This window comes from Pelobates fuscus, chromosome 2 (genome assembly GCF_036172605.1).
Source record: "Pelobates fuscus isolate aPelFus1 chromosome 2, aPelFus1.pri, whole genome shotgun sequence".
In the NCBI taxonomy this organism is placed as follows: Eukaryota; Metazoa; Chordata; class Amphibia; order Anura; family Pelobatidae; genus Pelobates; species Pelobates fuscus.
This window is the reverse complement of record NC_086318.1, coordinates 223,935,111-223,959,095: the sequence shown is the minus strand read 5'-3', so window position 1 is coordinate 223,959,095 and position 23,985 is coordinate 223,935,111. Positions and strand designations below refer to the sequence as shown.

Here is a 23,985-nt window from a genome sequence, read left to right as displayed (position 1 = left end):
ACGGAACATCTTGAAGCACAATTTCAGTGTAAATCTTCAGTCCTGATGGTGAATTTTCCACTTTATTCACATAGTCATTTGAGTAAACACCTGCAGTCATTTCACTATCTGAAACGGTTTGTGGAGTATTAAAAGAGTGCGCTGTGGTTTGTATTTTATTCACATTCTTATATTTGGTCTGAATTCCACTGGCTTGACTTTGGCAAACTGTCTGTATGTGACCTGTACGTTTACATGTGTGGCAAACTGCATTTCGAAAACGACATGTATTACGCCTGTGTTTTCCACCGCAACTATAACAAGTTCCTTTAAATGGAGCTGTGACATCAGTGTGTGGTGAACAGTGTTTTGATTTAACATCAGTCTTCTTCACTAGATTTACTTCAGGTGAGTTATCTTTGCTGGAGGATTGTATCTCTTTTGAATGGACATATGCAGCCTCATTTGCGAGCGCTTCCTCTTGTGCAATAATAAAAGTTAAATTCTGTCTTGCAAGCAGTCTCCTCTGCAGTGCTTCATCTTGCACCCCACACACAAGCCTGTCCCTTAACAAGGATTCTAAGCTGGTGCCAAAATTGCAATTTTCAGACAGCCTGCGCAGTTCTGCAATGTATGCTGCAATGCTTTCACCTGGTTTCTGATTTCTTCTATTGAAATGGAAACGCCTCACTGTTTCAGATGGGGTGGGTGCTAAATGATGTTTTAACAGTGCCAGTATTTCTTCAAATGAGTAGTCTTGTGGTTTAGCAGGAGATATCAGTGAGCGGACAATATCAAATGATTTGGATCCAATAACACTCAGTAACACAGCTCTCTTCTGAATAGCATCCACCACTTTATTAGCTTCCAGGAAAAACACTAACCTGTCAGCATATGAGTCCCATGAGGCTGGATTAGCCAGATCAAATTCCTCCATGTGTCCCAGAGAAGCCATGCTGGAAATATTTGTAGATAAAAGAATTTCAAAAAAAGTTTTACTTCCTCACTCAGGCTGATTTCATTTCCTTTATATATATTCTGCAGTGTCCATTTATTATAATCCCATCCTCGTCGCCAGTTTAGTGTATTAGCATGTTATATATTCACAAATGGCTCTCAGACATTGTAGTAAAATAGAACTTCTCTTTACTTCAGTACACACACATAATGACATAACACCAAAGAGACTAAACACAATAGAACAAGTGCATAACTTCACTATGCTGCCATCTACTGGAAGGTGGACTGCATAAACCTCAATACATAACAGGAACACAAACCAATTTGTATTCCAAACTCTACAGTATGCCCCTGTCCCTTACTTACTATGCCCCCTCCTATGTTCTACATTGCAGGGTTAAGGGGACAGAGGCAATTCAACTAGACCTCTTCAATGAGATGCAGTGGCATGGGTCCTATAGTGTCCCTTTAATATTAGGCCTGCCTCGTAGTGAAAGATTCATTTTTTTTAATCCCTGGGTAATCTTTCATAAAGAATCTGCCTTTAAGAAAACATCAAACATAAGAGATTCACTTTATGTTAGTCCTCAATACCATTATTAGATGTACACCATGCATGCTGTATCCACAAAACCATTTTTTATATTCATATTCAAACTCTAAATAGTGGGCCCCTGTTTTTTTTAAGGAAATGGGTTGTGATGGATGGCCTGATTTGTTTGGCGCAAGCCACAAGCTTGTGGTGCAAGTTATGTAAAAAGAATACCCACACATGATATTATGCCATATTGTCACAGGGGTTAATTCCAACTCCCCACCTCCTTTAAAAAGCTCATTATGTTACTACCCCTACCTTCAGTCATTTAGGATTGCCGGTTTCCAACAAACATCATATTAAACTGGATCATTGGGAATCATTTTGATATTCTACACATATACCACTCCACTTCTAATCTTAGTAATTAAATTAATTTCTAATTATGTTTTCTTAATGTACCAAAGCAAATTCTTGTTAATTTAAAACTACAAAGTGGTTTTGAACTTTGCATATTTAAATAATACTTTAAAAAATACTTTTATATATATATATATATATATGTAAAACTTTTTTTATTTTTTTTTATTTAAATAATTAAGAGTATTTGTTCTCTCTTTGAAGCACAATTTTTATTTTAGTCAAGGTACAATCTAATTTCACATACTGCATCATCTATATAATCTTTGAATTAAGCTGCATTAGTAGTAGGAGAGGTAAAGTAACCTTTGAGCACCATAATTTTCTCCAGTCCATTAACTGACTGTTATGTGATTCCAGCTTCTAATTACTCCAATTATTTTCCATTTTATTACTTCTAAAAGCAACTTGTAATACGATTCCTATAGTTTCACTGAGTACTTGTTATGATTATTGTAAGTATGAAGCAAAACAAGTAATTAATTTTTGTATTAATTCTCGAAACAACTCTTACCGTAATGGTTTTCAGATTCACCAATTCTCAACTTTCTCAAACTAACAACATGTATAAGCCCAAAATACATTACAGAAAGTATAAAATATTCGTCTACCTGTAATTAAATCTCCTTTCTTGGGTTTGGCCCAGTCCAAGATAACAAAAGAATGGCATCCTTCTACTGCTACAACAGTGATATTGTAGGCTATTTTCTGCGGAGGTAAAATTTCATCTTTCATATCCTTTGGTATTATGTCCGCAAGGTTTTCCACTTGAAAGTGTTCTAATGCATCCGTCAAAGAGCAGGGAGTGTTTGGGTCTTTGCTTATGTACGAGACATAAGGAGCTTTAAAGAAAACAACACATTAACTCAACAAATTTGCAAAACAATTTTATAGCAGAAATGAATGGGCCCTGTAAAGGGAGTCTGTTGCAGCCTAGACTTCTTTAACGTGAAGAATTACCCTTAAAGCTTTTGTTTAAATAGTTTTTATTTATTTATTTTTACCTGTAGCACCAAATTTGTTCAGTGGAGCTTTCAGTGACAAAATACAATAATTCAAATGACCGCTTTATATGGGGCTTATATATGTATAATTTGAATTATCTTTATTATTTAGTAATAACTGTTTTTACTTACAATGCATATCAGTATTTTGCTGAGCCTGTTTGTATGAGTGTAACTATTTCCAGGTGGAGCATTGGTCAACTTGTCTCCACCTCCATCCGTCAGTTTAACTTTTGACATATTCATGTAACCAAAAAACATTTATTAAAAATAAAAACAACTGATAGCCAAATAGTAAAAAGCACAGTCCAGCTGCAGCTCACCACACCATGGGGAGTTTGATAACAGTTGTTTTTATTTTTAATAAATGTTTTTTGCCTGACACTGGAGTCGCAGGAGCATTTATCAGATCCCATGTACCCAAGGGGCTGATCCTCCCGGGGAGAGATAGCTTAGAGTGGGGCTCATACCACTCTACATTTGTGACTTGCATTCTTAAAGAGACAGTTTATCTTAGTTTAAATTGTAATAATTGTATTGCACTAGGAGTGCCTTCTCTGTTCTCCCCCCCCCCTACTTTTGTCTCCTTAACTACAGATATCAATTGTACAGTGTAACAGGCTATAAGTATACACACATATACACCTGGGCTTGTAGACACCCTATAAGGGATCACACTTGCTTGCACTGTATCATCTGTTTGTAAATACTTCTCAACACTTTAGGGGTTCTATACATATGTATGCGCACCAGCACTTTTCTGTTTTGTGATTGTTTCTGTACCTTATTAAGTGGGTATATTGTGGGTGCTGCAAACCTATTTATATTTTATCTTAATTTTTTGCGCCAACTTATCTACTGCACATTTTTTCTTAGTATTAGGTCTAACTCTTCTTAAAAACTAAACATCCCATGTACCCAAATGCTAATCCTAAACTCAATCATTTTAAACACCCTAACTGTAGCCCCATTTCAAGCTTTTACTCCTCTTAGCACTAAACACCCTATATCATTTAACTTAACTCTGATCCTTTCGCTAACCACTGCTACCATTATATTTAACCCTGCATGCATTTACAAAGCTACGTATACTTTATATACTCACAGATAGAAATAACACAAACATAACACATTGCAAGCAGATATATACACATATAAATGCAGTTGTCAAATATCAATATATGTTTTTTAGACTTCGATTTGGTATTTTTGGAGAATGGTGCTGTCAAGCTCCAGCTATCATTAGTGATGACTTTACAAACTTTGTTTGTAAAGGTCCCGCTGGATCCTCCGTAGACATTAGCATGCATGAGAGAATGGCACCCGATGTTGGCTCGTGGAAGATGAAGCACATGCCTAAATAGGATGCAAGATCAAGATGGCGGCTACGAGGCACTTGTACAGGTAAGTTAAACCTTCGCATTCAGCCTATCACACACCAAACAACAATATCACCTTTACCGACCCAAAAGGTGACAGAGCTGCACTAAGGCTTTATTGTAAAGAGATGACATGTAACAATGATAGAGGATACAGGAAATGGACTGTTTACAAGTAAGTGTAAATAATTTTTTTTTTTTTCAAAATCTTCACAGCTATATGCCTTTGGATTATTTTTTTATTATTTTAAAAGTTCCTGTGCATCTGTTAGCATATATTTGTACTCACACTAAATTGACTAAAGTGGGATGGACATTCATGGTCTTATATTAGTATCTTGAAAATTCTATACAGGACTATCTCAAAATTATGGAATCTCAACAAAACATAGCTATGTGAGCCTCAAAATGCATTTTCAAAATGTTGTGGAGCATACTATTTCCAGGGCCGGACTGGCCCACCGGGATACCGGGAAATTTCCCGGTGGGCCGCGGCACCTGGGGGGCTGGAGATGGAGAGGGAGCCCTGCTATATTTTAATAAAATCGCGGCCACCGGCCGCATGTCGGTGCCGCCGGGTGGCCGGTCCGGCGGCACACTCAGAGGTGATTACTCACCTTGCGGCCGGCGGCCCCATCTCCTGTGCTGACAGCTGTCAGTATCAGTGAGTGTGCCGGGCGGCCGGCTAACCAGTCCGGCGGCACACTCACTGATACTGACAGCAGCATAGCTGTCAGCACAGGAGGACTGAGGGAGGGGGCGGAGCTAACTACCAAGCTCCCTCGCGGTTCCCATAATTCCCAGCTCAGCCACATCATAGAGTAATCACTACTCTATGATGTGTCCATGCTGGGAATTATGGGAACCGCGAGGGAGCTTGGTAGTTAGCTCCGCCCCCTCCCTCAGTCCTCCTGTAACAAGGTCAGCAGGCACACAGAAGGGGAATGGAGGGAGACAAATAGAGGGGAAGGAGAGGGGCAAATAGAGGGGAAGGAGGGGGCAAATAGAGGGGAAGGAGGGGGCAAATAGAGGGGAAGGAGGGGGGGCAAATAGAGGGGAAGGAGGGGGGCAAATAGAGGGGAAGGAGGGGGCAAATAGAGGGGAAGGAGGGGGGGCAAATAGAGGGGAAGGAGGGGGGCAAATAGAGGGGAAGGAGGGGGGGCAAATAGAGGGGAAGGAGGGGGGCAAATAGAGGGGAAGGAGGGGGGCAAATAGAGGGGAAGGAGGGGGGCAAATAGAGGGGAAGGAGGGGGGCAAATAGAGGGGAAGGAGGGGGAGACAAATAGAGGGGAAAGAGGGGGAGACAAATAGAGGGGAAGGAGGGGGACAAATAGAGGGGAAGGGGGGAGACAAATAAAGGGGAAGGGTGGGAGACAAATAGAGGGGAAGGAGGGGGACAAATAGAGGGGGAGGGGGGAGACAAATAGAGGGGAAGGGGGAGAAAAATAGAGGGGAAGGAGGGTCAAATAGAGGGGAAGGGGGGAGACAAATAGAGGGGAAGGAGGGGGGCAAATAGAGGGGAAGGAGGGGGGCAAATAGAGGGGAAGGAGGGGGGCAAATAGAGGGGAAGGAGGGGGGCAAATAGAGGGGAAGGAGGGGGAGACAAATAGAGGGGAAAGAGGGGGAAACAAATAGAGGGGAAGGAGGGGGACAAATAGAGGGGAAGGAGGGGGGCAAATAGAGGGGAAGGAGGGGGAGACAAATAGAGGGGAAAGAGGGGGAAACAAATAGAGGGGAAGGAGGGGGACAAATAGAGGGGAAGGGGGGAGACAAATAAAGGGGAAGGGGGGAGACAAATAGAGGGGAAGGAGGGGGACAAATAGAGGGGGAGGGGGGAGACAAATAGAGGGGAAGGGGGAGACAAATAGAGGGGAAGGAGGGTCAAATAGAGGGGAAGGGGGGAGACAAATAGAGGGGAAGGGGGGAGACAAATAGAGGGGAAAGGGGGGAGGCAAATAGAGGGGAGGGAGGCAAATAGAGGGGAAGGGGGAAGACAAATAGAGGGGGAAGGGGGACAAATAGAGGGGAAGGAGGGTCAAATAGAGGGGAAGGGGGAGACAAATAGAGGGGAAGGGGGGAGACAAATAGAGGGGGAGGGGGGAGACAAATAGAGGGGAAGGTGGAAACAAATAGAGGGTGAAGGGGGGAGACAAATAGAGGGGAAGGGGGAGACAAATAGAGGGGTAACAGAAACACAGGGGAAGGGGGGACACAGAGACTGAGGGGTAATAGAGAGACATAGGGCAAGGGGGGACACATAGACAGATTGGGTAATATAGAGACATAGGGCAAGGGGGGACACATAGACAGATTGGGTAATATAGAGACAGTGGATGGGGGGGACAAGGAGAGGGGTAATAGAGAGACACCAGGGAAGGGGGGACAAGGAGAGGGGTAATAGAGAGACACCAGGGAAGGGGGGACAAAGAGAGGGGTAATAGAGAGACACAGGAGAAGGGGGGACACATAGACAGAGGGGTAAGAGAGAGACACAGGGAGGAGATGGGGAAGAGAGACACACAGAAGGTTTTTTGGGGGGACAAAGAGACATACAGTAGGGAAGGGGAACAAAGTGACACAAGATTTGTGGGAGGCAACGCTGGGCTGGGGAAAAAGAGACATAGAGTGGCTGGGAGAAGAGAAAGAGGCACACAGAGTCTGGAGTTAGAAAGAGACACACAGATGAGATTTGGAAGGGGAGAAAGAGACAAAGTGGCTGGGGCTAAGAACAACACAAAAGGAGCTGGGGGAAAGAGAAATACAGAGGCTGGAGAACGGTAAAAAGAAACACCCAGGGACTGGGATGAAGTAAAAGATGGGTCGCTGTAAGAGGAAAAAAAGGAGACAATTGGAGACAAGATACATTAAACGAGGTAAAGGTAATAGTCGTAAATGTATCTGATCCCGACAGTAATACACACACACATATATATATATATATATATATATATACAGGGAGTGCAGAATTATTAGGCAAGTTGTATTTTTGAGGATTAATTTTATTATTGAACAACAACCATGTTCTCAATGAACCCAAAAAACTTATTAATATCAAAGCTGAATATTTTTGGAAGTAGTTTTTAGTTTGTTTTTAGTTATAGCTATTTTAGGGGGATATCTGTGTGTGCAGGTGACTATTACTGTGCATAATTATTAGGCAACTTAACAAAAAACAAATATATACCCATTTCAATTATTTATTTTTACCAGTGAAACCAATATAACATCTCAACATTCACAAATATACATTTCTGACATTCAAAAACATAACAAAAACAAATCAGTGACCAATATAGCCACCTTTCTTTGCAAGGACACTCAAAAGCCTGCCATCCATGGATTCTGTCAGTGTTTTGATCTGTTCACCATCAACATTGCGTGCAGCAGCAACCACAGCCTCCCAGACACTGTTCAGAGAGGTGTACTGTTTTCCCTCCTTGTAAATCTCACATTTGATGATGGACCACAGGTTCTCAATGGGGTTCAGATCAGGTGAACAAGGAGGCCATGTCATTAGATTTTCTTCTTTTATACCCTTTCTTGCCAGCCACGCTGTGGAGTACTTGGACGCATGTGATGGAGCATTGTCCTGCATGAAAATCATGTTTTTCTTGAAGGATGCAGACTTCTTCCTGTACCACTGCTTGAAGAAGGTGTCTTCCAGAAACTGGGAGTTGAGCTTGACTCCATCCTCAACCCGAAAAGGCCCCACAAGCTCATCTTTGATGATACCAGCCCAAACCAGTACTCCACCTCCACCTTGCTGGCGTCTGAGTCGGACTGGAGCTCTCTGCCCTTTACCAATCCATCCATCTGGCCCATCAAGACTCACTCTCATTTCATCAGTCCATAAAACCTTAGAAAAATCAGTCTTGAGATATTTCTTGGCCCAGTCTTGATGTTTCAGCTTGTGTGTCTTGTTCAGTGGTGGTCGTCTTTCAGCCTTTCTTACCTTGGCCATGTCTCTGAGTATTGCACACCTTGTGCTTTCGGGCACTCCAGTGATGTTGCAGCTCTGAAATATGGCCAAACTGGTGGCAAGTGGCATCTTGGCAGCTGCACGCTTGACGTTTCTCAGTTCATGGGCAGTTATTTTGTGACTTGGTTTCTCCACACGCTTCTTGCGACCCTGTTGACTATTTTGAATGAAACGCTTGATTGTTCGATGATCACGCTTCAGAAGCTTTGCAATTTTAAGAGTGCTGCATCCCTCTGCAAGATATCTCACTATTTTTGACTTTTCTGAGCCTGTCAAGTCCTTCTTTTGACCCATTTTGCCAAAGGAATGGAAGTTGCCTAATAATTATGCACACCTGATATAGGGTGTTGATGTCATTAGACCACACCCCTTCTCATTACAGAGATGCACATCACCTAATATGCTTAATTGGTAGTAGGCTTTCGAGCCTATACAGCTTGGAGTAAGACAACATGCATAAAGAGGATGATATGGTCAAAATACTAATTTGCCTAATAATTCTGCACACAGTGTATATGCATGTATATTGATGTGTGTATTAGTAACATATAATTATGCCTATAATATTTACACATATAGTAATATACATTTATATATGCATAATACACACATAAATGTCATTAATATATATATATATATATATATATATATATATATATATATATAAATGTAATGAGCACGTATTGGCCCTGTCTTGTTGCTAGTTGCAACAATATTCAAAGTGAAGAGCGCACCCATAGAACTTCAAAATTAACCAGATCACTTCATCTTTTTAGTTGTGCAACTGCAGACATTCAGCATTTCAGTACCATTACTAAAATGTCCTTAATAGGCCAAAGTAGTTGTACTGAAACATTGATTATATGCAAATGTACGTCTTCTTAAAATAAAGGCGCTCTTTTGTTTATTTTAAAGCCCTATATGCGTTCCTTCGTTGGAGTAAGAGTTTTCAATTTCAAGTTATTTTTTCACCCTCTATATCAGCACACTATTCTGGCGCGACGCATTATTGGGCTGGTATAGAATTTTTTTCCAGGGCTGATTTTAGTTCCCAGTCCGGCCCTGACTATTTCCTTTATGAATCTTGACGAAGATTAGTCTTTCCATTCTCTCCTTCCTCCTGGGTGACTGGGTAATTAGATCTCTAAATTAATAGACTTTTTGAATCTCAAAATAATTTTGTGATACCCAAAGTAGATAAGAATTCAGTTTATTATATGCTTGCGTAAGAATTATAATGTAGAAGACAAATCAAGGAGATATAGACATGAATACTGTGACTTACCAGTAAATCGTTTCTTTCCTGCTACATCAAATTCCGATACCAGATTGGTACTTAACGATTTAATTTCCGGTTCCTCGGTAAGAATAGGAAATTCTGTTACTTGCATTGGAGGCACTGTTGTCTGAAATAGTTCATAGTCTATAAAGACAGTAATTTAGTTTACTTTTTTTTGTTACAATACTACTTTCAATATAGGCAAAACCATCTGAACAGTAAAACATGCATTCAAAAGAGGGGTTAGAACGTGCACCATCTATACACCTGTGAACCCATACCCACAAAAAAAGGCGTAAGTAAACACTGTAATAAAACCAGTATGGTACGCATGCAAGTAAACTAGTACCACTTGTGTAACTTCCCAATACAAAGGTGGAATAAACTTAAAGATGTGATGCAAAAATGTAAAAGCACAAGGACATGGTCTAAGGCAATCCACTACAACATGTTAATTCATCACCATACATTAAAAAAAATGTTCATCTGCTAAATGAGGCTAAGGATATCATATACTTACGATATTCTAATATATAGTACTATATACACTAGTATCACAAGCTCACACACAATCAAACTATTAGGCATCAATCTAAAAACAGCTGGATATCAAATTAGGCCACATTCCCCTTCCTGTGTGAGTGCAATGTCACATATATTGCAGTGATGTCGTGCACACAATGTGATTCATACTATCCATGCTCAATACAAGCTGAGCACTTAATAAATTAAAAATACAATTTCATATGAGTGAAGCACGACTGGAGTATATCAGCCTATTTCATACAAAATAAATGGGGGAGGGTGGGACGTTTCTATCGTGGCTGCTTTGGGCTTTTTTCAAAGCATATATTTGATGACGATATTTTAACAGAGTATCAGACAAATCATCATCAAAAGAATATAGAAAAACATGTAGAAAAGGGGAATGTGCACAACAAAGCCAAGTACAGCACAAGTATACAACCATGGGAAAAATAAAGTACACCTTCTTTCACTTCTGCAATTTTACAAATCAGGACATAATGACAATCATCTGTTCCTTAGCAGGTCTTAAAATTAGGTAAATACAACCTCAGATGAACAGCAACACGTGACATATTACCAGGGATGGACTGACAGCCTTCTGGGCCCCCGGACAAAATTAGATCCAGGGCCCTACGAAGACAAAATATTAAAGGAGCACTATAGTGCCAGGAAAACAAACTCGTTTTCCTGGCACAATAGGGTCATTAGGTTCCCCCCACCTGCTGGGTTGAAGTGGTTAAACTGTTTAAGAACAGTTTGACAACTTACCTGGGGTCTGCTGGGATATGAGGCTGTAGAAGGGCATAGGAGCAGTGGTGTGTTTGATTGGTGCAGTATGTGTGAAAGGTTCAGTGTGTGTGGGGGGGGGGGAGGGTGCAGTGAGTGAATGTGTAGGGTGTGTGGGGCAATGTGTGTGTGGCTGTGTGTGGGGGGCAATGTGTGTGTGTGTTGGCAGTGTATGTGTGTGTGGGGCAATGTGTGTATGTGTATGGTGTGTGGGGGGGGGCAGTGTATGTGTGTGTTGGGCAATGTGTGTGTGGGGAGGGCAGTGTGTGTGGGGGCAATGTGTGTGTGGGGAGGGCAGTTTGTGTGGGGGCAATGTGAGTATGGGGAGCAGTGTGTGTGTGTGGGGGGCAATGTGTGTATGTGTATGGTGTGTGGGGGGGCAGTATATGTGTATGGGGGGCAATGTGTGTGTGTGGGGTGCGCAGTGTATATATGGGTGACCAGTGTATGTGTGTATATGGGTGGGCAGTGTATATATGGGTGACCAGTGTATGTGTGTATATGGGTGGGCAGTGTATGCAGTGTGTGTATATATGGGTGGGCCGTGTGTGTGTGTGTATATGTATATATATATGTATATATATATATATGTATATGTATATGTATATATATATATATGGGTGGGCAGTGTGTGTATATGGGTGGGCAGTGTGTGTATATGGGTGGGCAGTGTGTGTATATGGGTGGGCAGTGTGTGTATATGGGTAGGCAGTGTATGTATATGGGTGGGCTGTGTATATATGGGTGGGCAGTAGGTGTATATGGGTGGGCAGTGTATGTATATGGGGCAGTGTGTGTGTATATATGGGTGGGCAGTGTATGTATATAGGTGGGCAGTGTATGTATATAGGTGGGCAGTGTGTATATATGGGTGGGCAGTGTATGTATATGGGTGGGCAGTGTGTGTATATGGGTGGGCAGTGTATGTATATGGGGGGCAGTGTATATATGGGGGGGCAGTGTGTATATATGGGTGGGCAGTGTATATATAAATGGGTGGGCAGTGTATATATAAATGGGTGGGCAGTGTATATATAAATGGGTGGGCAGTGTGTGTATATATGGGTGGGCAGTGTGTGTATATAGGTGGGCAGTGTATGTATATAGGTGGGCAGTGTATGTATATGGGTGGGCAGTGTGTGTATATGGGGGGCAGTGTATGCATATGGGTGGGCAGTGTATGTATATGGGTGGGCAGTGTATGTATATGGGTGGGCAGTGTATGTATATGGGTGGGCAGTGTATGTATATAGGTGGGCAGTATGTGTATATGGGGGCAGTGTGTGTATATGGGTGGGCAGTATGTGTATATGGGTGGGCAGTATGTGTATATGGGTGGGCAGTGTGTGTATATAGGTGGGCAGTGTATGTATATAGGTGGGCAGTGTATGTATATAGGTGGGCAGTGTTTGTATATGGGGGGCAGTGTATGTATATAGGTGGGCAGTGTATGTATATAGGTGGGCAGTATGTGTATATGGGGGCAGTGTGTGTATATGGGTGGGCAGTGTGTGTATATGGGGGGCAGTGTGTGTATATAGGTGGGCAGTGTATGTATATAGGTGGGCAGTGTATGTATATAGGTGGGCAGTGTGTGTATATGGGGGCAGTGTGTGTATATAGGTGGGAAGTGTATGTATATAGGTGGGCAGTGTATGTATATGGGTGGGCAGTATGTGTATATGGGGGTCAGTGTATGTGTATAGAGGGGCCTGCTTACCTGTACAATCTGATGTTTTCTCCCTCCATCTTCTTCCATCAGCACTTGTCAGGCCAGTCTCTCCTCTTCTCACCCTCCATCCATGCTGTCAGTGTGCTCCGTGTGAGAGGGAAGCAGGGGTGTGATGTCACTTCCTGCCCCGCCTCCCATCCTTACACAGAGCACGGAGCGCTGAGCATGGAGAGACAGAGAGAGGAGACCTGGCAGTGAGAGCTGGTATAATGCTGCCAGGTCTCTCACGGAGTGGAGTGGGGGGATTGATGGGTTGCAGGGGCCCTTGGAGTCATTATGGGCCCCTGCAACCTTCTTACAGCACTTTTTTTTGCACAACTTCCTTCTGTTGTGGAGATCTCTGATTTCCACAGCAGAAGCATAGCTGTGCTGCCGGGCCCCCTGACTGACTCGGGCCCTCGGTCCATGACCGATCTGCCCGACCTGTCAGTCCGCCCCTGCATATTACACTGTGTCATGATTTATTTAACAAAATTAAATCCAAAATGACAAAGCCATTTGTGAAAGGCTATGTATACCTTAGAATTCAACAGTTTGTAGAACCACCTTTAGCAGCAATAACTTGAAGTACCGTATATACTCGAGTATAAGCCGAACCAAATATAAGCCAAGGCCCCTAATTTTACCCCAAAAAACTGGGAAAACTTATTGACTCGAGTATAAAACTAGGGTGGGAAATGCAGCAGCTACTGGTAAAATTCTAAATAAAATTAGATCCTAAAAAAATTATGTTAATTGAATATTTATTTACAGTGTGTGTATATAATTAATGTAGTGTGTGTGTATGAATGCAGTGTGTGTGTATGAGTGCAGTGTGTGTATGTATGAGTGCAGTGTGTGTGTATTATTATTATTATATTATTCATAGAGCGCCGTCAAATTCCGCAGCGCTTTACAATGGGTGGACAAACAGACATGTAGTTGTAACCAGACAAGTTGGACACACAGGAACAGAGGGGTCGAGGGCCCTGCTCAATGAGCTTACATGCTAGAGGGAGTGGGGTAAAATGACACAAAAGGTAAGGATAGTATTAGACTAGTGACAGTTGCAGAAGAGGAATCAGTTGGGAGCTATTACGAGTTTAATGCAGTGTGTGTATGAGTGCAGTGTGTGTGTGTGATGCAGAGTGTGATGTAGAGCCTTGGTGGGGGGTGGGCATTTTTATTATTATTTTTTTAAATTAATATAATTGTAATATTTTTTTTGTTATATTATTTTTTTAATATTATTATTATTTTATTATTTTTTTTAATATTTTATTTTATTATTATTTTTTTTTTCATCCCCCCTCCCTGCTTGATACATGGCAGGGAGGGGGGCTCTCACTCCCTGGTGGTCCAGTGGCATTGGCAGTTCAGTGGGGGGAGGGGGGGGCTGGCAGAGAGCACTTACCTCTCTTGCACCTCCTGTCAGCTCCCTTCTCCTCCGCGCCGGTCCGGTCAGCTCCCCTGTCAGCTTATACTGTAAGTCTCACGAGAGCCGCACTATGACCCTGCGGCTCTCGCAAGACTTACACTGGGAGCTGACAGAGGTGCTGAACGGACCGGCGCGTAGGAGAAGGGAGCTGACAGGAGCTGCAGGAGAAGTAAGCGCTCGCTGCCAGCCCCCACAGCCCCCAGTCTGTATTATGGCAATGTAAATTGCCATAATACAGACAATTGACTCGAGTATAAGCCGAGGTGGGGGTTTTCAGCACAAAAAATGTGCTGAAAAACTCTGCTTATACTCGAGTATATACGGTAATCATTGTCTGTATGACTTTATCAGTCTCTTACATCGTTGAGGAGGAATATTGCCCCCCTCATTTTTATAATGTTGCTTCATTGAGGTTTGCTGGCATTTGTTTAAGCACATTTGTTTAAGCTCCCGCCACAGCATTTAAATCGGGTTGAGGTCTGGACTTTGACTGGGCCATTCCAACACCTTGTTTCTTTTCTTTTTCAGCCATTCTGATGTAGATTTGCTGGTGCGCTTGGGATCATTGTCCTGTTGCATGACCCGATTTTGGCCAAGCCTGAGCTGTAGGACAGATGGCCTCACATTTGATGCTAGAATAATTTGGTATACAGAGGAATTCATGGTCGACTCAATGACTGCAAGGTTCTTAGGTCCTGTGGTTGCAAAACAAACCCAAATCATCACCCCTCCCCCACTATTCTTGACAGTTGGTATGAGGTGTTTGTGCTGATACGCTGTGTTTTGATTTCACCAAACGTGGCACTGTGCATTATGGCCAAACTTCTCATCTGTCCAAAGGACATTGTTCCATATGTCTTGTGGTTTGTTCAGATGCAACTTTACAAACCTAAGCCGTGCTGCCATTTTCTTTTTAGAGAGGGCGTTTTCTCCTAGCAACACTTCCAAACAAACTATTCTTGTTCAGTCTTTTTCCAATTGAACTATCATGAAATTTAGAATTTAACTTGTTAACTGAGGTCTATAGAGTCTGAGATGTAAGGAAGATTGGCAACTGTCTTGAATGCATTGTTCTTTTGAATAATCTTTAAAGGGACACTATAGTCACCCAGACCACTTCAGCTCAGTGCCAGGTCCCCCAGGTTTTAACCCTTCAGATGTAAACATAGCAGTTTCAGAGAAACTGCTATGTTTACATTGCAGGGTTAATCCAACCTCTAGTGGCTGTCTTTCTGACAGCCACTAGAGGCGCATCCAGCGTGCAGAACGTCCATAGAAAAGCATTGAGAAATGCTTTGCTATGGACTGTTTGAATGCACACGCGGCTCTTTACGCGAATGAGCGTTCCACTCCACTCGGGAGCTGATGTCGGCGGGGGAGGAAAGGTCCCCAGCGCCGAGGGAGCCCAGCGCTGGATAAAGGCAGGGCCGGACTGGCCCACCGGGAAACCGGGAAATTTCCCGGTGGGCCACATTAAGCTGGGGCTGACAGCCCTGATGATCATTATAATAAATCCTCCCCTCGGACTGTGCCAGCCTGTCAGTCCGAGGGGAGGGAGGAGCTGGGGGCTGGTGTGGCTGCCAGCGGCCGCAGGGAGACCTGTCAGTCTCCCTGCACAGTCTGAAACCATTTCGGCCGCATGCCCCGCCCCCAAACGGAAGCTCCGCCTCCTGCCCACAAGCTCCGCCCCCACACATGGTGCTGGAAAGCTGCCCACCGGACCAACAGGAAACTAAAGGTATTTACTTTTTTACTGCCCCCCTTCCCATACCACAGCCCCCCTACCCACTATACTGCCCCCCTACCCATACCACAGCCCCCCTACCCACTATACTGCCCCCCTACCCACTATACAGCCCCCCTACCCACATCACAGCCCCCCTACCCACTATACTGCCCCCCTACCCACTATACTGCCCCCCTACCCACATCACAGCCCCCCTACCCACATCACAGCCCCTCTACCAACTGTACAGCCCCCCTACTCACTATACAGCCCCTATTCACTATACAGCCCCCTACCCACCTCACAGCCCCCTACCCACTATACAGCCCCACTACCCACCTCACAGCCCCCTACCCACTATACAGCCCCCTACTCACTATACAGCCCCCTACCCACCTCACAGCCCCCTACCCACCTCACAGCCCCCCTACCCACTATACAGCCCCCCAACCCACTATACAGCCCCCCTACCCACCTCACAGCCCGCTACCCACTATACAACCCCCTACTCACTATACAGCCCCCTATCCACCTCACAGCTCCCCTATCCACCTCACAGCCCCCTACCCACTTCACAGACCCCCTACCCACTATACAACCCCCTACTCACTATACAGCCCCTATCCCCCCTACCCACTATACAGCCCTCTACCCACCTCACAGCCCCCTACTCACTATACAGCCCCCTACCCACTATAAGGCCCCCTACCCACTATACGGCCAGCCTACCCACTATACGGCCTCCATACTCACCTCACAGCCCCCCTACCCACCTCACAGCCCCCCTACCCACCTCACAGCCCCCTACTCACTATACAGCCCCACTACCCACTATACGGCCTCCATACCCACCTCACAGCCCCTCTACCCACTATACAGCCCCCTACCCACCTCACAGCCCGCTACCCACCTCACAGCCCCCCTACCCACTATACAGCCCCCTACCCACCTCACAGCCCCCTACCCACTATACGGCCTCCCCTACCCACTATACAGCCTCCCCTACCCACTATACAGCCCCCCACCCAGCTTACAGGACACCTACCCACCTCACAGTCCCCCTACCCACCTCACAGCCCCCCTACCCACCATACAGCCCCTCTACCCACTCACAGTTCCCCTACCCACCTCACAGTCCCCCATCCAGCTTACAGGACACCTACCCACCTCACAGTCCCCCCATCCACCTCACAGTCCCCTATCCTCACCATATTATATATATATATATATATATATATACACACACACACACCAATAATATGTAAGGCATATATATATGTATGCATGTCTTGCCACTCCAGATGATTGAGTAATATACACACATAATATATATATATATATATATATATATATATATAGTGTTTATATATATTACTCAATCATCTCGGGTGGCAACACATAGCCATACGTATTACATGTGACAATACATGGTGTAGTTACTTATGGGGCTGGCATTGATTTTTTTCCAGGGCTGCTTTGTATCCCCAGTCCGGCCCTGGATAAAGGTAAGTAGCTGAAGGGGTTTTGACCCCTTCAGCGCCAAGGGAGGGGGACCCTGAGGGTGGGGCGGTCCTAAGAATGCTATAGTGTCAGGAAAACTAGTTTATTTTCCCGACACTATAGTGATCCTTTAAAGTATAATAATCTTGAATGATTCATTCTAATCGTGTAGAGTGATGAAGTTAAAATTGTTTAGAAATGGATTTATAACCCTTCCCAGTTTGATGGGCAGCAACAGTTTCTTCTTTAAGATCATTTCTGATGTCTTTCCTCCTTGGCATTGTGTTAACACACACCTGAATGATCCAGACCAGCAAACTGCAAAAAAAAATGTTTTTTATAGAAGTGATCACATTTGCTATGATCACTTAATCAATGGCATTTGATCAGCAGCACCTGTCTGCTACTTAACCTCTTCCATTTCTGTGGAAGCAGTTTTTCACAAATGTCTTCAATACTTTGGCTTTATTTTTGTTAAATAATTCATGACATGCTGCAATATGTCATGTGCTGTTGTTCATCTTTTAAGACCTGCTAAGGAACAGATTATTGTTATCTGTTATATCCTGTATATCCTGATACGTAAAATCATAGAATTGAAAGAGAGTGTACTTTCTTTTCCCCATGACTGCATGTCTATAAATCCTACAAGTATGTGCACCTAGGAGAATCAAAAACATAAAATAAAAATTATAGTACAAATCATTAAAAAAAAAAAAAAAGCAGTGCAAGCTGTCCTTCTCATTAAAGCACTTAGGAGCCAAAGTGTCCAGTCTATAAATCCAATAAACCTTGAATAAACATCTAAGCAGCTTCAAGGCTAGGTTCCCTTCCTGCAGCAATAATGAACACCCTTAAATCTAAGTGTGGGCAATTGATGCCCCACAAGCAATCTGCATATATTCAAACTAATCCAATATCACGATAGTGCCCTCCTTATCAGCAGGGTGAATACAAATAGTAAGGTTAGATGCCAATGTATTCAAGGCTGAACACTGTGCCCGAGACATATTTCAATGAGTCGCTAGTTTGGTATAGTTGATTATTTGACAATCGGTCCCCAGAGGGTAATTGAAAGTTTTGATTGTGGCAGGGGTGTCAAAACAGCTTTTGAATGTTAACACTTGAGTGTCGTAAGTCTCAAACTTTAAATCTTATAATCATGTAGAAGTCATGCCATCTTAAGGAGCAACCAAATGTGTAAAGTTCCACTTAAACAAGCCAGGTTCTGTGGTGGGAATAAAAGGCATGCCTTTAGCCAAAATCAAACTTTTGATTTTTTTTCAGGTCAGTAAAACAAGTTTACATAGGGACTCTACATGTCTCTGTGTATGTCATATGGTGGTAGTATGACCTCCTATTTAGGCTCCTAAGTGGCCTGAAGGGTAGTTTACAGTTGTCAAGAAAAAGGTTTATTAGAAATAAAATAAAATAACAAAACAATTAAAATAAAAAAATGTGCATTGAATCACTCAAACCATCTTAGAAATTTAGCTTTTTGAAATTACTTTTTTTAATTCATCAAAAATAATAGATTTATTCTTCCTTTTACATTTTTAAAACTGTTTATTGTACAGATGTACTCTGTGCAATAACGAGTTTATTCACTAAAAAGGCAAAAGAATTGAAGACTGAATTTCAACATGTATGCAAAAATAGCCGATTTGGAAAAAAAAAAATATGCGTTACAATCACAGCTTTTTAGACTTGATTCTGTAATCTGATTTTCATTTCACCACAACCCACAGTAATGGTATATATGCAGAAATTATTTTTACTTTCACTAAAATCCTTTTGCCATTGATCATTATTTAATACAGAACCCAGAATTAGAGGTAAATGGTACCGATGGCTTCTCTTTCTTCATATAACTAAAACTGCTAAATTAGTCAGTTTAAAAGTAGCAAAAACAGGAGTGTAAATCAACTACAGAGCCAAAACGAAAAATGTTAGAAATCCCAAGATCCCACAAAGGTGCACTAACTACTGGCTCACAAGAAAAGGATTTATTGGTATATGAAAGCCATCTAATCCCTAAAAGAACAAGAACGAGGTAGAATAGTTAATAAATAGTGTAGAAAGCAGAACATGTCAAGAAATAAATGCAGATCTAAAGGACTTCTTTAGTTCTTGATGTTGTAAAGGTGCCGTAAATAGTATCCATCACTCTATGGGCTGACATTTAAGGTAAACATAAGAGATCAAAGTGATGCACAAAAACATCAAAGGGAAAAGACCAGGAATGACAAGAATAGTAAGAGTTATGAGTCAGATTAACATAGGGGCTATTGAAGAGGCAGGAGCAGTCACAATAGAAATCCTCTGATTATTTATTTTCAAATGATTTAGTATGAAATAGGCTGATACTACTACAGTGATACTCCACTCATATGAAATTGTATGTTTTATTTATTAAGCGCTGCTAAATGCTCGGCTTCTTTTGTGCATGGAGAATATGTTTCACATTGTGTGCACAATATCATTGAGAGATATCACACAGGAGGGGCAATGTGAACCAGCAGTAGGTATGTTACACGGTACATATATAGTCCATATATACTATGTCAACAGAAAAGTAAATTCAACTTTCCTCGTTAGATCCATCAACTTTTCCATCTCCAGACCCATGTACCCTAATGCCAATATTAGTCAAAGTAGGAATTACCCTATGTGGATATTTAGAAAGAGATATATAAAGGAGCGCTTAAGTGTTAAGAATACAAAGATGTATTCCTAAACCCTAAAGTTTGCCTCTGTCTCTGCACTACTGGATCGCACTCCTCCCCAGCCAACATCAGCTGATGGTGGGCCTAATGCACATGTGCAGCAAGTGTTGCGAGCGCATTTGGCCTTCTCTATAGGAAAGCATTGAATCAATACTTTCCTATGGGGTTTTGCCTGACTCTAGTCGTCCTCATGCAAAACGTGAAGACGTCCAGCATCATTTCACATTTCAGTCAAAACCTGTGAAACTGCAGGTAGAGCCTCTAGTGGCTGTCTGGTAGTCTAACCACTGCAATGCTTTAGAGAAGTGGCATTTACATGGCAGGGCTAAGCGGGACAGGGACACTGCACCCAGACCACTTTAATGAGATAAAGTGGTCTTTGTGCCTATAGTGACAATAACTGTATAATATCGAGGTTTTACCAGAATTGAGGTGAATAAGCAGAGGAGGATAAATATAGTGTTGTGCTAAAAGAGTACACAGGGTATCATTAGAGGGCCTTTTTAGGGTTTAGTGTTTAAGGAGTCTTCATGTTTAGGAGTACCTGTCTTAAAGGTGTTACATAGTTACATAGCTGAAAAGAGACTTGCGTCCATCAAGTTCAGCCTTCCTCACATATGTTTTGCTGTTGATCCAAAAGAAGGCAAAAAGCCTAGTCTGAAGCGCTTCCAATTTTGCAAAAAACTAGGAAAACAATTCCTTCTTGACCCCAAAATAGCAGTCAGATATCTAATTGGATCAAGCAGCTATTACCCCACTAATTAGAAATGATATCCCTGTTGTGAACTGTGATTCACATGGTTTATGCCCAAGTGTAGCCTGGCTGAGAGTGAGATACAAAAAATAGACAATAGATTTATTTTAAAGCTGTAATAAGAATGTCATTTCTAACATCTTCATGTAGTTACAGTTTCTGTGTTCCTGCTTCAAGATTTTCAAAAAAATGGAAACGGGGCATTAGAAATCAAATTAAATACTTTGCAATTAAAATATGAAATCAAAAGTCTATGCCTCACTTATAGATATAAGTACCCACATACAGGGGATTCTGCCCCCATATAGAGCAAACTAATGAAGCATTACCTTGATCAAGGTCCAGATATGGAGTCTTAGTGGTAGCGATCAAACCTTCACCAGAGAAGCTGTCTGTGAAGAGAAGAACAAGAATGTCTATCATTCACCTCCAGTACAACACACTTAAAAAATAAATTAAAAAAAGTCGCTGCATATATATATTTTTTTTTTTTTTTTTTTTGTGCATTATGGGTTACAGGCAATCCTGTTATGCCACGACAGCAGTCACAGGTATATCAACGTTCACATCGCCATGACAGGTTTAATCTGCACATTTTTTATACAAGTAAGTATGAGTACTAGTACGTGCAATCAACGATAACAGTGAACAAGTTATTGAAATTTAAGCTTAGTAAAACGTACATATCACGGAAAAGTTAGTAGAAGAGGGACAAAGGAGAAAAACAAGGTTGAGCATACAATCTATGTTCAAGGTTATACTAGGTAGTTCTCATCATTCGCTTTAATACTATTATCTCTCGCTTTAATACTGGTATCACTCGCTTTAATACTGGTATCACTCGCTTTAATACGGTTATCACTCGCGCTAATACGGTTATCACTCGCTTTAATACGGTTATCACTCGCTTTAATACGGTTATCACTCGCTTTAATACGGTTATCACTCGCTTTAATACGGTCATCCCTCGCTCTAATACGGTTATCACTCGCTTCAATACTGATATCTCTTGCTTTAGCTATTGACATTTGTCATTTTGAGTTTTTTGTCGCTTGGTGACAGTAGCTTGGGGTTAATAATTATATTGAATGCCATCGCTTTAGTATTTAAACAGTGGTTCGGTTAACTAGTTGATTAACTAAAAAATATAAACAAACATAGTAGGCAACAGAGGCACATTAAACATGGTACTTGGTTGATATGCAGGCGTGGGAGACATAGTAGATACAATTGGTGATGCTCCTAAAGATAAGCTGCTCAGCTGAGACATTAGTAGGTATCAATTCAGTAAAGATATGCATTAAGGAGGGACTGACTTGCTATCTGTGTGCTAGGTGGAGTAACTAGTATAGACTATGCTAAACAACAAATAAACATATGAAGGTTTGTATTAATGCAGTGCTTATTTTTAAAAACAATTAATGTGGACACAGATTTGTCAGCAATCTCGCCTGCCCTCCCTGTCTCAAACAGGTATGTTTGTGTGCCCCCAGTATGTCAAACTAAAAAAGCAAAGTCATCGCTGAAGGTGAGTTAAATTACAGTGTTTAGTCCACAGTTCCGTAAGGAGCTTTATTGTGAGGTGAGTATCTGGGCGGTAAGTTGGTACCAGCGGTTGCAATGTCCCGAAAGGTGCCTGATGCAGAGGATGGAGCCCAGTGCCATCTGCTGTGCAAGTAGACCCTTTCAGCCTATGCCCACCGGGTATACAGACCTGTCCAGCATGGGGGTGCCCCGTCTGAGGGCTGCACGCTTGCTTGGCGGGGTGCAGTTGTGTTGACCTGCGCAGCAGGATAGGTGCCCCCCCGATATCCCTTCCTTGTTTGGCGGTGGGTAGGCTCTCTGCCGATATCGATTGTCGGCTTCATCGTGGGCAGTGTCGCAGTGGGTGTTAGGGCGTCTTGTGTGCTGGGTTGCGCCGTGGTGTTCGGCCGTTGCTGGGAGCGCTGAGTAGTAGGCAGATCTTGGATGCCGGCGGGCCCCGTTCTGCCGCTTGAGAGTGGGAGTGTTGCTGTCTGGGGAACAAGGTGCTTTGTCCAGCCTCGCTGAACCCTGTCGACACTTCCAGCGAGGGGCTGCTCTGGAGACATGGGGGGGATTCCCCTGCAGGCGACGTCGGATAGCCGGGCGGATCCACGCCACCACCCTTCTCACCGCCTGTCTATAAAGTTGTCTCCGTGCTTTGAACTGCGTGTAGAGGTGAGTGCATAGCCGGTCGAAGAACTCTTGCACGTGTTTTGGCGGCTGAGTAAATGCGTGCTGTGCCTTGGGCTGCTTCTGTGCCGCCATCTTGGCTAGGCCCTTGCGGCCCCGTTTGGCCGTGGATTTTGGCGCTTGGGCAGGCAGTAATGCAGCTGTCTTCGTCCTCAGCGAGGACCGGGATGACCCCCGCCGGTCCAGAGGGGGGGGTAGCAGGGCTGTAGAGTGAGCCTGTCCCGTGCCGGGAGGTCGACCATCTCCCCCGGGCCTCAGGCTGTGTTCCGGTTTAGGCCTCATGGCCAGTGCAGAGTTGTCCGCGGTTCTCCGGTGCCGGTCAGGCATCAATTTGTCGCTTAGGTCGTCCTGTATTTGTTTCCGGGCACCGTTTGCCGCTATCTCTCGTGGATCTGGCGCTATCGACATTTTTGGCCCCCTTATTGCAGGAGCTAGTAGAATGTGCGACTGGCCATCTTGGCTGTCAGGCCCCGCCCCCCCTGCATATATATTATTAAACATTCAACTCATAAACATTGCACAACATAAGAAAAAAATACAGAACATATAATTCTATATGATTATCTGTGACCACCTCAGATACACATTATTACGACAAACAAGCGTGATATTTTACTTACATATAGAGTTGAGCGAACCCAAACTATAAAGTTCGGGTTCTTACCGAACATTAAGATTTTTGACCCCGGACCCAAACACGGACATATCACTGTATGTTCGGGTTGGAGTTCGGTGTTCGGCGATTTAATGGCGCGTTTTGAAAGGCTGCAGGGCAGCCAATCAACAAGCGTTTGACTCGTGTGCCCTTAGAAGCCATCACAGCCATGCCTACTAATGGCATGGCTGTGATTGGCCAGTGCAGCATGTGACCCATGTGCAGCATGTGACGCGCTAGGGGGGGCTTTTAAACTAAAGGGGGGACCTATTGCCCCCCTGAGCGGTGGGTGGGAGTCCTAAATACCAATAAGGGGGAGGCCTATTGCCCCCCCCGGCCCCCACCCCTGAGCGGCGGGTGGGGGCCCTAAATACCAATAAGGGGGGGACCTATTGTGGGTGGGGACCATATA

General features: G+C 43.2%; 1 protein-coding gene across 1 annotated transcript in view; it reads right to left on the bottom strand.

Moving 5' to 3' along the window:
* The window catches only part of FNDC1 (fibronectin type III domain containing 1), a 219,065-nt gene that overhangs the window by 37,486 nt on the left and 157,594 nt on the right, over positions 1–23,985 (bottom strand). The window contains exons 12-14 of the mRNA XM_063443210.1: positions 21,034–21,096; positions 9,542–9,679; positions 2,506–2,736 (exon numbers count right to left, since the gene is read on the bottom strand). Coding sequence (XP_063299280.1) covers positions 2,506–2,736; positions 9,542–9,679; positions 21,034–21,096 — 432 coding nt within the window. The remainder of the gene's footprint in view (positions 1–2,505; positions 2,737–9,541; positions 9,680–21,033; positions 21,097–23,985) is intronic.